General features: G+C 40.1%; 1 protein-coding gene across 5 annotated transcripts in view; it reads left to right on the top strand.

Annotated features, from left to right (window-relative positions):
- SAMD12 (sterile alpha motif domain containing 12) overlaps positions 1–18,093 on the top strand; it is a 176,517-nt gene that overhangs the window by 101,198 nt on the left and 57,226 nt on the right. For 2 of the 5 annotated variants that reach the window (XM_064395375.1, XM_064395383.1), the window contains exon 5: positions 15,522–15,634. The exons of the other annotated variants lie outside the window; for them this stretch is intronic. In XM_064395375.1, the coding sequence (XP_064251445.1) occupies positions 15,522–15,568 (47 nt within the window). In that variant the 3' untranslated portion in view covers positions 15,569–15,634. The remainder of the gene's footprint in view (positions 1–15,521; positions 15,635–18,093) is intronic. 5 annotated transcript variants of the gene reach the window in all.

The following is an 18,093-nucleotide window of genomic DNA, read 5'->3' as shown; positions in this document are numbered from 1 at the left end:
GTCATTTAGAGAGCAAGGCTTTGTGCTTCTGATTAAATGCAGGTTTCCATGTTCTCCCCGTCACAGATGCACACACATGCACATACTCTAATTGGATAAAACTGTAAACAGTAAATTAAGGATATGATTAAAAATTAAACAGCCACTGCAGAAACCATCAGTAGTAAATGCTTATTAACTTACACATAACAGCATGCTGGTGTGATAGCTTCAAATTGCCTGCTGAAACTGATTTGCAGCAAATAAGGCCAGCTTTCTAAAAGATATTTCTGGGTTTCAGTAATCAGACCCTCAACTCTGATTGCTTGGTTTTTTCCTTCACAATTTTTGCCAGCCTTTTTTAAGCAACTGATAATGTGCCTGACATTCTTTAACTGCAGTGGGTGATGTACTTAATCCTTTGCTTATGCTGCTTAGTAGAATGAGTCAGTATGGGTCTGATCCAGCTTTGTCCTCTCTCATGCATTGCAAGACTTCTGTAATTTGTCTGTGTTTTTATAGGGCTTTACCAGAGCCTCTGTCCATTCTAGGACCCACCTTGCTGGCTGTTTATGTGCACACTGCATGAAAAGCTGGAGGGAAAAGTGGATTTATACAAATTCACTTGCTCTTCTGTACTAGTTTGAAAACAAACCAGTAGGAGATTCCAAGTCAGAACTACAATTAAGTAAGAAAATTAAAATAAAAGCAGAAAACACTGGCTTGAACTGACAGAATCAGGATGCAACCTGACACCCTGTTTGTCAGGGTAGCTGTCCTGCTGAAGTGATAGATGTGGTTCTGTTGAAGCAGTGATCCTTTAGAAGGGTCTGAAGGTCCACTGGTGGTTATGTAGCTCTTGTCCTCTGGGAATCCAGTCAGTAAGGCTGCTTGTGGTGTCCCAAGCCACAGATTATAACCAGGCAGGAATGCTTGGTTCCTGCCCCTGGGCAGAGCATTTCACACTGGGATGATGTAATTTTTTGAGTCATGCAGTAAGACTCAAAGGCTCATTAGCAGAAGATACCCCACCCCGCAAGGGAGTTATCAGGTCATGGAAGAGATAAAGAGCACTGCCCCACCGGGTGTCAACAGCTTATGAAGATGGTGATAGAATATACAGGTTTGGTTACATCTTACATTGTAACCTAAGACACCATCCAAGTGCCACATCCACATGTGCACACCTGGGATCTCCAGACCAGCTCCACCTGGCAATGCATGGCAGAGGCTGCAGTTTCTGGAAGGGGCATCCTTCCAACTCCATGGGCCCTTTCCATCTCATCTCATAACATCCATGCCCTACACATGGAGTCCATTGTGTTGGATGACAGGTTGTTTGGCCATCCTACTTGGTGAGAATTAGCATGTTTCCAGCCAGAGCAAGGGATTCTCACAAGAGCTTTTACAGCCTTCATCGAACACCAGCAGCTCAAAGCTAGCTTTAAGTGTTTAGGGGAAACTTGAAATGAGGTTTAAAAACCTTTCAAAATTGGGACTAATCTGGAGGGGCAGAGAAAAGCAGAATCTTTTCCAGTGAGCTGTGACTTCTTGGATTTTTGCTTTACGGTTGGGTTCCCTAGTATGGATATTTAACCAGTATATGGTATAAAGGAGCCTTTGCATCCTTATTTCTTACACTGATATGGCTGAAACTGAGGGCTGCTCTCTCCAGAAAGCAGTTCAACTTTTTGCATTTTATCTGGGGCTCCTGTGTTCATTTAGGCTGGAGACCTACTTCCCTCTTTTTTCCTGCCAGCCAAAATCAAGAAATGAATGGGTGTTTCTTGAGGGAAAGATAATTATAGTCTGCCCAGTATCAGAGGGTTGTATATATCCTGTAAAAAAAACGCTTTAATTCTACCTTCCTGAGAGAAAGTAGCACATCCCCTGAATCACTGCCAAACCCCTTGAATGTGGCTGCAGGTGGCTGAAATGTGACTTTTGTTAAAGCACTGCTGGAATATGATTTCTGTCATTAACACCTCAGCCCTCTCAGCTGTTTCTGTGCTTGTTCTGCTCCAGCTGGTGTGGTCCGTATTACAGCCATGCAGTGGGTGGCTCTTTGGTGGCTGCCAGTGCTGTAGCTCAGCATTGGCTGCAGCCACACTCTGGTGAGTAAATGGTGGCACACACTGGAGCAGCTGTTGTCTGCTCAGGGTTGCCTTCAGTTGTTTAGACCACTGACTATGTTTTGAGGGATATACAGGCTGCCCTGACTGGTGAATTTACAGTGTGAGTTTCTGCAAGTAGAAGGAAGATAGTGTGAGAAGGGATGCTGTGGCTCTGAAAAAAGGGAGGACACAAGGGGTACAAAGCAGGTCTGAGATGCAGAGTGAGGTGCCTGTAGCTGCAGAGTGCCACAGGAGCCAGGATCCTGGGTGAGGTAGGTTCAGTATTGGCTTCACTCTCATTTTCTGGGTTTTGTTTCTCCACTTCACAAGGCCTTTCCAGTATAGTTACATCCTTGTCCCAGCAACCAATTCTCACTGGGGAGATGAAGCCACAGGTATACAATGTGCCCAGGTGGAACACAGGGAGCAAGGTTGGAAACCCACTGGCTTAGGCTGGTGGAGCTGAATTGCTGTCTGCAGCAGAGGGAAACCTCTCCAGAGTGGTCTCAAGTGTACAGAATACCACAGGGAGCCATCCTTTTTCTTCTCAATGTCCCGAAGAACAGATGGATCTGACATGTTTATTGCCGTGAGCTGTCTTGTTTTATCAGCACATCAGATCTAGGTACTTGACAGATGTGCCAAACAGAAAATAAAATCCATCCATGCCCAGAGTTATGTATTTTAGCATCTGTGTTTTCTATTCTGAGCTGTTCTCTTTATTGTCCGACATAGCCTGTGCAAAATTAGGAGGAATTTTAATTTATAATTAAGGGAAGATAGAGACAAATAAACTATTACAAGTACACACCAATTTGTGAGCTTTAAAAGCATTGTTTGGCACATTCGGTTTTTTGGTTCAGAGCTGTATCTGAGATAGCAAAAATGTCAGATTTGATGCAAAGAGGCCAGGTTGAACCATACTTGCAGTAGTGAAGCAAGATGTGTATGTTACAGATTGAATAGCTTGATATTTTAAAACCTGTGTAGCAATTGCAAAAACATAAAATAAAAGCTTTTTGAAGCCAGCAACATGTTTGCTCAAAAGTTATTTCAATATAATTCTGAATATTGAAATATGATTTTATTCACAGCTACCCCATTAGTGTTTCTTGCCCTCAGCATGCACTTGAATTCTTTGGGGGATGAGGAAGCAAGTGCTTCTCTGTCTTCTTTCACAGCAAGTTCTCTGTCATGAGTTAGTTTTTTTCTTCCTCTTCAAAAAAAATACAAAACAGGACTAAAAATTGTATTAACATGCTGCAGTATTTCCAACAGTTGTAAACTGTGCAGTGCAAATTGGGTATGGAATATTTAATGTGATTTTAAATTAAAACAGTGCTGCATATTTACTTTTTTAAGGAAAAGTACATTGGATTTATTTGAACTTCAGACAGCGGAGTGAAGTTACATCATACAGGTTCTTGTAATTACTTAAATTTCTATTTATCCATGTATAGCAGAGGCTGCTGCTGAAACACAACGGAAGTCAGACAGCAGACTTGGTGAAAGTCACTGGTTAAACAACTGTTGTTGAAGAACTAAACTTTTTCTACTTCTGCAGGTGCAGAGATAATATCTTTTTCATGTTTGTTCAGCTATTTCAGTTCAGTGACTGGTTCATTCAAAAATAAGAAACCACTTGGGAGAAGAAAAAAAAGCTGAAAAGCTTGTTTTCCTCTTTGAGCCTATAAACAAAATCTGTGTGGTAGAGGATGAGATCTGCCAGTTCTATGCTCTTGAGAAATATGGCAACCAGAACTGACATGCAGCTCACCAAGGCAATGCTTCCTTGCTTAATGAGACTGGTTACTTGAAAGTTTAATGATAAGCTTATTTTTGCCTTGATTTTGTAGCTTATTTGGAAAATACTGTTCTTCAGCATTTTTATTGGATTTCACTTTTACACTAACATCTATTTTATAACTAGAACTTAACATGAATCCCAAGTAATTAAAAAATTACCTAGAATAATCTATCATTACCCATGTCTAAATATATTGAAACTGTAAGGAATGGAAATGGATCAGGAGTTGTGTGTGAAAGTGCAAATCATGTAAATAAATATGTGTGGGTTGTACTAACTGAATAAGATATGCTGTACTTATTTATACATGCTGTCTTTTAGTTTATATCAACAAGCTGAAACATTCACTAATATTTGTTTCCTACTGCCCACAAGCTTAGGACAAGTCAGTCACAGTCAGCATGGCTTCGTGAGAGGAAAGTCTTGCTTGTCAAACCTGATTTCCTTCTAGGTAATCCTAGCTGGTCTAGGAAAGCCAGTAAAATGTAATTTATTTTTAAAAAGGCAAAGGTTTTTGATACTGTCTCTCACAAGATCCTTGTGGACAAAATGTCCAGCACACATCAGAACAATGATGTTATATGGTGGGTGGGCAATTGGCTCGTGGGTCAGACACAAAGAGTTACAAGTGAATGGGGGTCACATCAGACTGGCAACCTGTCACTAGTGGGGTTCCATGGGACTCCTTCCTTGGCCCTGTGCTCTTCAGCATCTTCATTAATGACCTGGATGCAGGACTGGAAGGAATACCAAGTAAGTTTATTGAAAATATTGAATAGGGAGGAGCTGTTGACTCTCTCAAGGGTAGAGAGGCCCTGCAGAGAGACCTCAGCAAATTAAAGGGTTGGGCAATCACTGTGAAATTTAACAAGGGCAAGTGCCAGATTCTGCATTTGGGATGGGGCAGCCCCCGCTGTGTTTTAGAGGCTGGAGAGCAGCAGTAGGGAAAGGGGTCTGGGTGTCCTGGTTGATGGAAAGATGAGCCAGCAGTGCCCTGGCAGCCAGGAGGGCCAGCCCTGTCCTGAGGGCCATCAGGGACAGTATCAGCAGCCAGGCAAGGCAGGGGATTGTCCTGCTCTGCTCTGCTCTGCTCTGCACTGGGGTGGCCTCACCTCAAGTCCTGGCTACTGTTTTGGTCACCACAATATAAAAAAGACATTAAGCTGTTGGGTAGTGCTTTGCTGGAAAATACCTTGGGGTCTTGATAAGCAACAGCTTAAATACAAACAAGCAGTGTCCTCACTGCAAAGGGGGACAAGAACATTCTGGGCTGTACAAGCAACAGTGTAGTCAGCAGGTTAAGGGAACTGATCATTCCCTTCCCCGTGGCACTAACCTGATGGCATCTTGAGCAGTCTGTGCAGTTCTGTGCTCAGCACAGGAAAGACAATGACAAACTGGAGTGTGTCTGTGGAATAGGTTCCCAGGATAGTCAGGGTCTGGAGCACATGATGAAAGAAAAGAGGGTGAGGGCTGGATTTCTTCAGTCTGAAGACAAAGCTCTGGGGGGGTCTTATATATCTGCAGCAGTCTGTTGGGAGAGTGGAGGAAAGGCAGAACCAGACTCTTCCCAGATGCACACAAGACCAGAACAAGAGGTAATGGACCCAACTTGTAATGCAGAAATTCTAACTGAATATAAGGTGGGGAGAAAGAGTGATGAAACAGTGGAATGGGCCCAGGGAAGGTGTTGATTTCCATCCTTGTAGACATTGCAAACTTCACTGGACACAGCCCAGTACAATCTGCTCTAGCACTACTCCTGCTCAGAGTTGGACTGGAGGCCTCCAGAGGTCCCTTCCATCCAGCACAGTTCTATGATTGATAGGTGCCAGTGAGCTAATTGCCCACTGTGGGTCACTCTAGAAAAAATATGAACCATTTGAGATGTTTCATGTGATTTTTTTAGGCATTTACTGCATTGTAAGTTGAATCTCAGTCTGGGAGGCTGGTCTCTTCTCTGGGGTGCAGGCTGAATACATGCCTACCCTTGGTCAAGTGAATCTTGTCCAGGCTGTCTAGCAAGAGTTAAAATCTAAGGAGGTTTACTTTTATTTCTGAAGGTAAAGAAAATTAATGAAAGAATTTACTTTATGCTTTATTCTGAGTCATAAGAAGAAAGTGGCTGAGATTTTGAAGACAGAAGACAATGTGAGTGAAAATTACCACAAAAGGGTTTCTGATCTGGAGGAAAGGAAGGGATGAGTAAAAGCAGCTGAATAATGTCAAAGGATTTTAAAAGAGCTTGTTTCTTTGAACTTTGGAATTGATAGGTGAGGGCTAGGAAAGGAGGGAAAAGAAAGTTCAAAGGAACTGGCAAGATGTTTAGAAGGCAAGATTCTACAGACATGGCAGCAGACTGTCCCACTGAAGAAGGAAAACACAAAATACAACAAGTACTTCAGGCCCTCTGCAATTACTTGAAAATCAGGAATTTTGTAACTAATGACAAGATAATGCACTGGTAAAGGAAAAATTTAAAAAGTAACACTGACAGCTAGTTCAATGAGTGACAACTACAATGGGTATTAAAATTTAGGTGTTTCAATGCTATAGAAATAAGGGAAATATGTTGGAAGTTGGAGTTCTAACTTTATTACTTTGTGGACAATGAGAGGAAAGCTGGTCACGAAGAAGAGGATGAGCACCAGCCTTTCCTGGATTCAGTTTTCCCAAACAGGCTACTTGGGATGGGGTGCTTGGAACAGATTAGGTTAATTTACACTGAGTGAACACAAGCTAGAATGGGGGATACAGATAAAATAATGGAGGGAAGCTGGACATCAAATCAAATTATCAGGGTCTCTTGAAAAAGTCCTTTGTGTACCTCAGATGAGACCATCCGTGAACTTTAGCTTTTAAGAACTTGTGAAGGATGAGGAAGGGCAAATTTGAGCATGAAAATGAGGAAGCCTGTCAGCTTAACTTTGATACATGGTGAAATGCTCCTGAAAATTATGAATCAATTTGTAAATACCTTGAGGGTAATAAGCTGATGGAAAAACAGCCAGTGTGGATTTATTAGGGGAAAAAAAATGTGTCAAACCTTTCTAATTTCCTTTTCGAGTAGAGTAGGAGATAGAAATAGTGGATATGTCTTTAGTACAGATTTTGCCAGTGTTGTGGAAAGCTATGTAACCTTCTTACAAGTAAACAGGTTAAAAAATAATCCAGGTGAAATTATTGTGAGGCAAGTGAAGGACTCCTTGAAGTACTGTGTCCAAGGAGCAGTCCTTGTTCGTTTGGCAGATGGGGAGGCAGTGAAGTGCAGTGCTGTTGTTACATTCTGCCCCAGGTTGCTGCTGCTCATGGCTTTCATTAGTGTCCTGAACAATGGGCTGGAGAGAGCAGTGTGCAAGGGACTAAAAGCTCCAGTAGGCTTTGGACATTGTGGAGGTCAGGTTTAGAGTCCTGAGTGGTCTTCATAAAATGCAGAAATGGTTAAAATTACTAAGATGGGAATTCAGCAAATATAAGTAAGGCCTTCAGTGAAGTGTTTTCCCCAGGAAGGGAAAACAAATGTGTGTATACAGACTAGGGATATCTGAGTAAGTAACAGTGAGAGACCATGTGATGTTGGGATATCACAAGCTGAATATGAGTCATGCTATGATATGGCTGGCAGAGAAAATGGGGAAGAAACCAGACTCTAATCTAAGTCACAGTCTTGTATGTAAGCATAGGACATCCTTCAGTCTTTTCTGCTGACTGGCTGTCGCTTTGCTGGGATAGTGTCCAGAGCTGGCTTCACACCATGGCACAGTATAGACTAACTGGAGAATGCCAGAAAAAGAGCAGTAGGAGTGAGCAGAGATTGAGAAAAGACCAGTGAGAAAATATTGAAAGAGTTGGGTCCAGGATGCAAGGACAAAGATGGAAAGAGAGATGATCTTTGAAGTATATTAAGGGTTTTCTAATATTAAATCATTGGGGGTTTAATATTAAATCATATGGTGTTTTGCCATACCATCTCCACTAACCAAAGGTAAGAGGAAAAGGAATTAGTTCAGTTTGCACCTAAAGAGGTTTAGTTTGGGTATTAGAAACTTAGCATAAGCATATTATAAAGGAGTAATTGGGGGAACTGGAGCAGAGTGGTAGGTGTGAGGAATAAGTAAGAGTCCCCTGTGTGGATATTTGTCTTTGCCTTGAGTCAAGGGGTAGACTAGATGATTTTTCTGAAGTCCATTTCAGTTCCCTGTTGTGGTTCAGTCCACTAAAGGAATATACAGATTAAAAATGTAAAACAAGAGTAAAATTGATTTAAACCAAGGGTATCTTTGTGTTAATTTGAACTGTGATTATATTGAGCATTTCAAATATTCCTGGTTTAAATGAATCCCTTATGTTCCAGTGTTACTATCATCTGTTTATGGAGGTCTTTTACAATGCCTTTTTATTTATTAAAAAATACTCCTTGGTGTGATAATCTCTGAGTATGAATTACACAAATAATGATGAAGAGACTACAGTGTTCTTAAAATTGTTCTCAGGTATTTGGTGAATGCCCTAGTATTTCAGTAAATTGGCTGAATCCATCCTGTAAAAACTAGACATCTTGTGAGACAGTATGTACAAATAAATGCCAATTTCTTAAACATGTAACACTTGCATAAAGAATGTGCCCTCTAAAAATGATCTGCTCTCCAAACACACAGTTCATCCAGTAGCCTTGTATATCTTCCTTTATCCAGTGTTGTACTAGTGACGTTAATTCAATGAGGAAACCAAAATGGAAACATGATAGTTATTTTTCATATTTGATTTTCTTCTCTATGAATTTAACATGAAGATATTTATGTTAAGCTAATTATGCCTTGGCTTTTTGTTTTCTGCTGCTGGATGAAATCATATAGAAGGATTATTTTTTTCCCTTTTCCCTGAAGAATAGAACATTCAACCACAGATGCCATTTTTTACATTAGGTAGAGAACCTTGCTGTCTATTACTGCAAGTGATTTATTAGCACATAGGGGTCACACTGAGGAACAGTGACTAGCCAACAGGACACAGAAATCACACCACACAATGCCTGCAGAATCAAATTATGTTTGATGTTTAACATTAACCCAAACTGTAAAATAAGACTTAAACAAACAAAAATCCTCAAAAAAAGGAAAGGCCAGAAGTAAACAGAAAAGAGAGAATTTCTGGGATGAATTTTCTTCTTACAGGAAATCGATGCTGAGCAGAATGTCCAAAGCAAGGAAAAAGCTGCTTTTTGCCCTTCTGCATTCTGCTGCACCCAGCTGTCCTGCTTCCTCTGTCTCTCTCTCTGCACATATGTGCCACCCACCTAAGGAAACAAATAGAAATAACTGGTCCCAGTGTGGCACTTCAGTCCTTCAATTGATTCTGGCCAGGAAGATTTCTTATGTATAATAATATTTTATTCACACCCCCAAAGCCTGTGCTTCTCTCAGCGTGGGGGGCACATGCTCACCTGCTGGCACAGGAGCCCTGTCCTCCACTGAGCTCCCTTTAGCCAGATGCCAAGCACGTTTCATCCAGGAAAAAGGATCCTTAACAGCTACAGCTAAGGATGTTACTGACTCAGATAATGTATTAAAAGCAGGGATGAAAGAGTTAATTCATTTTTCCATCCATAATTTTTTTTCTTTGTAGAACTGATTTGACACAGTCTAGCAGGGTGCTGTTACTGAAAATTTGAAGCACCAGGTGTGATTAAATAAGACCACACGTTTCATTCCCTCTTTAATTTCACATCATCCTTCAGCAGCTGTACCCTTTGCTTTCTCATAGTTGGAGAAGACATTGCTTTTACAGCAAGCAGCTTGCTGCATTGATAGTGTGTTCCATTGGGCTGTTGTGAATCAAATCTATTTGTGAACGCAAATTATTTATTGTTTGATGGACCAAACTTATTAATCTGTTTATTTCTCAAGTAGAAAATACAGAGTGCATTTGGGTAATGGAGACAAACTTAGCTTGGCTCTTGGTATTTCCTGAGGTTTATCCATGCAGCAGAACATGTCATTCCACTGTAAAGAGAGTAAAAAGGTAAAGACAGTGATGGACCTGAGATCTTTCTTCTGTTTCTACAAATCAAAGCTCTGTAGGCTCTGATGAAGTCACCTGCTTTGCTGAGATTCTGTGGCCTGCCACTAACACAAGGAGACTGAATCACTGCTCCCCTGGCCACCTCAGGGCAGTGGTACTGGCACAGTGCAGAGACTGTACTCTTGTCCCTTTGCTGCTGCATCAGAAAGGTGGCACTGAGGCCACAATGGCTATTAGTGGTTAGAACATGATGCCACAAAAAGAAAACAATAATGTTTTTAACTGTCCTTTTCTTTAGAATAGTGTTCCTATGTAAAATTGAATTGGATCCTTAGAATATTGCTGGTAGTTATTCCAGGCAATGTTTCCACTTACAAACTTTGGCTGGCCTCACTTGTCAGCCAACAGCAGCTCAAAACAAAAACATCTATCTTTTAATTTTTTTTCATTCCTCAAAGGAATAGGGATTTTTTTGGTAATACTGTGACACTGTTGCCTGCAGTAAAAAAAGGTTGTGCAGAAGTGACGGTGGCTTGGTCTGAGGTGTTCCAGTGCAGCTCTGCCATAACTAATCCAAAGAACAGAATCTGTGCTCTGTTGTGCATCAGTTGAGTCTGATGTGTTGTCCTGTGCTGTCAGCTCCAAGGCATACAATTCCCAGGAACACAGGTTTGGGTGTTTTCTGCTGCTGTAGCTTTGGCTCTGTTCTCCACCTGCATCCCTGGGTCTGCACTCCATTTATTTCCTGCTGCACTCAGTGGTGATATTTATACAACTATGCAACTGTGGTGCTCCTGATACAATGTGCTGGTCCTTCTCAGCAAGTTTGAGCAGCATTTGCCTATTTATAAAAGTGACTGTGCAGCAGTCTTGCCTGTCCTCCAGCACCCTTAGCCCCCTGTGTAAAGCAGCCAGTTTTGCTTTCCGAGGACTTGTCACAAATGCATCCATCAAAATTAAACAGATGAGTTAAACAAGTAAAAGGGTACCTGAGTGCTGTAGCTCTTTTATTCCCAAGTAAACAGGGTTTTGTATGCTGTAGCATTATTCCAACATGGAAGAAAAAAGCTGCCAGGGGACAGTGACAGAAGAAGTCTGGAGGTTCTAGAGATGCATCTGTGCCTGTGTTTCAGTATGAATAATGCCTATGAACATCTGTCCCTTCTTAAGTTTGATCTTGGAAGGAGCATTGGGACCAGCTCATTTCATGTCATCTCTTTTTTAAATTGAGCTCTGCAGATAAAACTGGTTGTCTGTAAATGCAAGGGTGTCCTTAAAAGTGAGCTGGCATTTATGCAAACTTGACTTAAGTTATGCAGGAGAAGATATTCTTTAATCTGTAAGAGAATAAAAATTAAAACTCCATTGAACTCCAAAGGAAATACTTTTTCTTTTCATTAGTAGACCAGTCTTCATGGAGATGGAGAATGGTGCTCTGACCTTTGATCCCCTTTGTGATAGAGCATCACTGTTTCATCCTAAGTCTGAGTTGTCTAAAGTTTACTGGTGTTAACACAAACATTATTATTTCTTCACTGTGTAGTCACATATATACAAAGGAAGTGTTTCAAAAGGTCAAATTATATTTAAGTAATTGTTTCTTGTTATGCTGAGGAATGTTTAAAATTTCTTTTTGAGGTCACGATGAAGGGCTTAGGGGATCTTTTAGATTGTGAAAGTTACCCAGTAATGTCAGCCTAAAGTATTTAAAAATTCAGTGTTGACCCCCTTCAGAAATAATGAGGTTTAAAAGGAACCCACATTTTGCTCTGGATGTTTTGGAAGGTGGAGTCTATGGCTTATTCTTGGTTTGAGGCTGAAGCATTAAACCTTTTATAAACCCAAAGTAAACATTTTTATGCCATTCCTTGTTTTGCAGAGCTGTTGCTTTAAGGGAAATGCCAGATTAAAACTGGGAAAGTCAGCAGTAGCCCTTGCTCCTCTTGCCAATGCAAAGCAAGGTGTTATTTTCCCTACTGCTTTCTCCATATCCCTTCTTTTCTTTAGGGGAATGAACTTCTTTCTCTACCTCAAAAAAACCCAAATGCTTTTGCCATCAGTGCTGCTTTTCCATCAAAGTCCTTTAATGCAGCTCTTTCCCTCTCCACACACAAAGCAGCCTTCACTCACACCTGCTCTGTGATAGGATCCTTATCCCTGAGGAGAGCACAACATCTGTTTTGTTTCCTCCATGGAGAAAGAGAGAGACACTCTCAAGAAATTCTTCTCCTTTCCTGCTTGCTAACAACAAAAGAGATTTTTAAAACATTTGGTGTTTGTGGAAAGAGGAAAAGACAGAAGAGTACTAGACAGGAATAAAAACAGTCATGGAAAAATAAATTGAACATAATTTGAACTATAATTAAAGGTCTTAAAAAGAAGTCGAACTGCCAAGCTGGAAAGAAAAATGTGCATCTTGAAATGAAGTACCTTTATGGAAGCATGTGCTTGGGATTATAGTGTAGGACTGCTCTTTGGGACATCTTGGCTCTAAATCTGCTCTGAGCTTCTTGGGTGATACCAGACCAGAAACTCAACCCTTATTTGCTTTGATGGTCCATATGTAAAATGTGGTGGAATTGTGACTTTTGGTGTTTTGTAGCGCTTGAAAGCACAAGGAAATTAAGTTTCCTAAATAGAAGCAGCTGTGCCATTGCAGTGATGGCAGTGTTTTGTGTATGATACTAAAAAAGGTTTATATCCTTTAAAGTATGGGAAGCATTGTGAAACAGTGTATAACTGCATCCCTGGGGAATCAGCTTGTTGTTAGCATGGTGGGACCTGCAGCTTCAGTGAGGGGCCTGCTTGAGAATGAGTTAAAGGTGTAAAGTGAGAGAGCTTCCCAGAAGGGCCCTGTGCTCTGCCTGCTGACGCCGCCCGTGCACGCTGCACAGATTTGGAAAGCAGTGGCTTTTGTTGCATACAATCTACTTGCTGGTTAGAAGCCACACTGAAACCAAAGGCTCTGAGCTGAGCTGTTTGTGGGCTGGATGGGGGAAGATTTCACATCTCTGCGGGTGCTTCTGCTGTGGCACATAATAAGAAGCTGTGATCAGTGGGAGATAGGGCACTCTGGCTGCTGCCTGGAAAATCCACAGGTGCAGCTTAAAGCTACTAAATAGGCATTGCAACCTACCAAAGCTCCTGCTTGTGATATGGTTAGAGATGGTGTCATACAGATGACTAGTTCCATCATTCATAAATCCTTAAACCCATATAAATAAATTTTTTAAAATTTGTCTTTTAAAGTTGACCCACAACTCCTTAAACTCTCTTTCATGTTTACAGTTTAATACTTCAGTCACTGACAACATTACCAATTTGATCCCAGCCCATCTGGAATTTTTAAGACTAACATCTGTAATGTGCTGCAACTTCCTCCAATCAAAATAAACCAAAGATACTCTGTTTTACTACAATCAAAACTGTCTCCAAATCAGTATGGAAATGTGTATTACAATGTGTATTTCAGTGGCATCTTGGTTTAATCTTTTTATAGCTACAATAGCAAAAATGCCCATTCCTTGGTGGTTATTGTGTGTTTGAAGGGCCAGTACAAATAACATTTTCAGAGGTGTCAGAGTAGGAGAAAGTTGTTAGTAGTGTTTCAGGACCCTCCTAATTCACCAAGCATATTCTTTGTATGTGTTTCTGCAGATCAGTTAGAATAGTCTCCTGTGTTCAAAAATTCACTTACTAATATCACAATTTAAGAGCAATCTTGTAACATGGTATTTGTCCCAATCTGATGAATTTGGGATGTGCTGTGGTTTAAAATAGTCCGGCTTTTAGGTCCATTTGCTGTAACATTTCCACAGTGCAACATCTGGGCCAGTGGTGACAGTTCTGTCCTCTCTCCAATGCTCATTGTGATGGCTGTATACATTTCCCAAACCTGCCATTCACTTCCATTGTTGGTTGTGTTTGTTACTAGGGGAATCCACCAGATTTCCACCATCACCATCTACATGTCCATCACTGAGGACAGTATAGCTTGTGGATAACCAGCAAAAATCAGGGGAGCAGAAACACTTGAAAAAAAGAGAAAGTAACAAGCAAAGAAATCCTGACTGCTGTAAAGAGAAGATTGGTTGAGTTGTAGCAGAAGTAATGAAGTGTGAAATGTGCTATTCCCAACCAGTACGCCATGCTGCTTTAATTTACAGAATATATAATTATACAACATTAACATTCTGGTACATCAGTCTTTGACAAAAAATTGAAATGAAAACAGCAAAATGCATGAATCTATTTTTAAGACAATTATTGTAATAATGGTGGATAAGGCTACAAACTTAAATAATTTTCCTGATTTTAAGATTGTCTTTAAGATTTTTTTATTTTTGTGCCCAGATAAATCTTTGTGTACTGTTACAAAACCACTTAGTTTAGTAAACCTTTACTGAATGCTTGTGGAAGTCCTTCCAGCATACATTGAACACCCCCCTAGAAGATGTGTTTTAAAAATCAGATTAGCTTTTATCTTTCTAGTACTTGATAATGATTTATACTAAGCCCAAAGACAGCCTAGAGGATACAGAGTGCATATGCACAGACCTGGCTGGGTCAAGAGCTGACCTTTCTGAGCTGCTGTCTCCAGAGGAAGGAGCATTGTTTAGTCACTGAGATGCTAACAAGGCGGTGCTGACAGACAAACTAATTTTGGTAGCTTCATGCAGAAAAAAAAGCCCCTCTGAAACTTAATGACCTTCTGTAAGGGAAAAAGGCTTTAGGCTTGAAGATACAAGCAGAAATCAACAAGGCAGTCATCTGGGAGAGAATACAGAAAAAGAAACAGCTGGAATACAGTGTATGTTCTAGTTAACTAAAAGTTGTTATTTTGACATAGAAGCACAGTTGACAGAGCAGGTAAGGTACAAAACCATCACTGTACTTAAAACACAACTCTTGATCGTTCACAAGGAATAAAGTGGGATTTTTATTAGCAAATGTCCAGTGTCTAGATGTGTTGTGTGCACATCATTAAAGGCAGCACTAAATTCTCAGAATCATGAAATAGTATATTATATGCAGGAGGAAGCTGGGGAGCACAGTTAGAAGTTTCACTGAATTTAGGGAAGAGGGATGTTCTTGTTCTGACAGGAACAACAAGAAACTCCTGTTATTGAGTTTATTTTGAGACAGATAGACAGACTTCTATGGTTTTGGGCATGTAATACTCAAAGAGGTAATACTCAAAAAGGCGAATGTTTTAGAACAGCTATTCTAAAAGTGTTTAAAATACTTTTATGAAGAAATAGCTTTCTTATATGTTCAGATTATGTCAGTGCTCATACAAGAGTGGATGGCACCATGGCATAGGGATGTTTCTTAGGAAAAAATGCCTAGAAAACAGATACCCAGGTTGTATGGACCATGTAGTCCATCCCTTTGCACTGAAACAAAATCGGTGCATAGAATTTGTATTTCTGGCTAGCAAATAGATAGAATTAATTTTAGTTGGCAATATTAATGGTTTGATAGCATATCACAAATGGCAGCTATGCAATTACAATACTAAGTGGTCATGTCATGTAGCAACCATACAGTTGTTGAAGGACATTATAATGGGATGGTGACTTATTCAAATTAATTTGTAGGTCATCAACCCCTGGCCATGTACTTTGGTGGTGACCAAGAAAAATAAGTTTATTCTTACACCAACGACAATACTGCATGTCTTCAAAACTGCAAGCCTTTGTGCTGATCCAGGGTATGTGACTCAATGACATTTTTCTTATACCACCGGGGGGGACTCTGATACTGGAAGCTGTCTTAATGCAGAGATTGGGATATTGTGCCAAAGCTGTGACTCAGAGAATGAGTTGCTGTGGGACTTCTCTAGCTGGTATTCCACATTAGACAGGTGGTGCTGGTCTCGCTGCAACTCCCACTGTGCAAAAGGCTGACAAATGCTTTGGACTGACACAACAATAATACCAACTTTTTGTGGTACATGTACCATAGGAATTCAACATATCCAACATATCCCTGAACTAGCTCAAGCCTTCTATGTTCTATTTAAGGGATATTGACAAAACAGGCCACATTATCACTCAAGTGATTAATATGTAAGCTATAAAAGGACCTGGACAAAAAGAATAAATAAAGGAAAAACTCTAAACCAAACCTATTTTCTGCTCCTATGCTCCTACTGCTGGTTATGCAGAAGCAGTAAACAAGCCCTATTCCCAAAGCTGTGCTGACAGCACTGATGATGGTGGTGCACAAATTAGGAGGTAAACAAAAAGCCGTGTTAATTTCAAGCTCCATTAGAAACACAGGCGGTTAAAAAAATCAATGTCTCCCAAACAGAAAAGGTCAAAATTGGTAGAGAAAGAAAGTTGGTTTTCCAGTAAGTATAAGGCTTTATTACTATTATTATTATTATTATTATTATTATTATTATTATTAATTTTAAATTGTTTGTAAGCAAGAAGAAACCACTGGTCAGTGTCACGTTAGTGACTAAAATACTGAAAATAAACAACTAGCAAACTTTATTTTTTAGAAAAATATACTCATCTTTGGCTCAGGTTGAAATTCTTGTATTTAAAGGCTGGTTTCTATTTTAAATTTTGCCTGCAGGTTCTGTGGATATTCAGTTACATTTATAATCTTGGCATGACACATTTGAGGGATCATTCTTTTGAAAAGTGTAATCATCAGATTTCACTGTTTTCTCTTGGCATAGTATATTCTTGGATCCAAATCCTTTGGGCCTGTTAATTTAAATTTTAGGTTTTGTTGTGCATCCAGATTAAGGCTGGAAATACATGTGTGTCATTTTGTTATCAAGTTGTCTAGCAGAGGATGACAGGAAGAACAAATACTGCTTTGTATGTTTTTGTTTTATGGTAGTGTGTCACCTTCAACTCCACTCACATTAAATCCTTATCACTTCATGTGATCTTTGCTTTGCATATTAAACTAAGTTTCATATGGCCATGTTAAATTATGTATGGGGATAGAGTTCTGTGGTATGGTGTTGGGAACTGTTTCTTCAAACACCAATGCATATGTAAACATCTTGGAATATTAACATGACAGAGTTTGACCTTACAGAGCCAAGTTACTCACTATGTGTTTGAGGAACTGGTGTCCTTACCATGGCCACAGATTTTCTGGAAATTGTTATTCTTACACTTGTAATTTATAGATCTGCTATACTTATACATATTTAGTGTAACCTCTTTTGATCAAGAGGAATGTTGTGAACAAGGCTTCATCCTTCTGCATTACCAGCTAGTCATAGCATTTTTCTAACACAAATGTCCCTGTGTAGTGGGCAATAATCTGCTCTACAGAATAGGATCAAAATGCAGGTAGTTCAAAAACTATGGTTTATGTACAAAAATGTATTCACGTAATAGATGTTCAGACTGGTTTTAAACCATTTTCCACTAAAGTACAGCCAATATTTTTGTCGTACATTCTGGATCTCTGGTAACCAAAGATAAGATCCCAACTCAACACAGTTTCCTTCCATACAGCTGCATCTCCCCATTTCTTTTCAGCTCATCCTTGAGACACAGCTTGCTCTTCTAATTATCATTCTCTTCAGTGAACATTAGCATACTTGTTAAATTGGCCATTTGTGTCCCAGAAATCCCCTGCCTGTCCAGTGACTCACTCAGACCTGCATTTTGCACACCCTGGGGAGGCATGGAACAAGTCATCTCAGTGCTTTTAGCTCCAGGTCCTAAAATTGTTGAGCATCAAATTCAGTCCTCCCTTTTTGCTTCATTAACTGTCGTTGTTGTTAGGGAAAAAGAGGCTTTTAAAGAGGAAGAAGTCTGAAAGAAGTCCTAAAAGAACTTCTTCCTTTTAAAGAGGAAGAAGTCTGAATTTGTTCTCTCCTATAGATTGTTTCAACACCTTCTTTGGGGATTTTTGTTTTTGCAAGTTACCAAGGGCCTTCTTCCTCCCTGGCTGTGGTGTCCTGCCAACCTTACTTGCCTACCTCATGTTTCTTAACATAATCACCACCAAAAGAGACCTACTCTATCTGGCAGTGTTGCAATTAAGGCATGAAGGTGGCATATAGAAGTCCTGAAGGTGACATATAGAAGGCAGTTTGCCCATCCATGGTTGCACTGGGAATGTATCACTAACAGCAGTCAAATCTCGTTTAGGCAGGAAAGGAAGCAGTAGTGATTTGAGGCTGTGTAG

Source organism: Passer domesticus, chromosome 1, assembly GCF_036417665.1.
Source record: "Passer domesticus isolate bPasDom1 chromosome 1, bPasDom1.hap1, whole genome shotgun sequence".
NCBI lineage: Eukaryota > Metazoa > Chordata > Aves > Passeriformes > Passeridae > Passer > Passer domesticus.
This window is presented reverse-complemented; position numbering and strand designations above follow the sequence as displayed.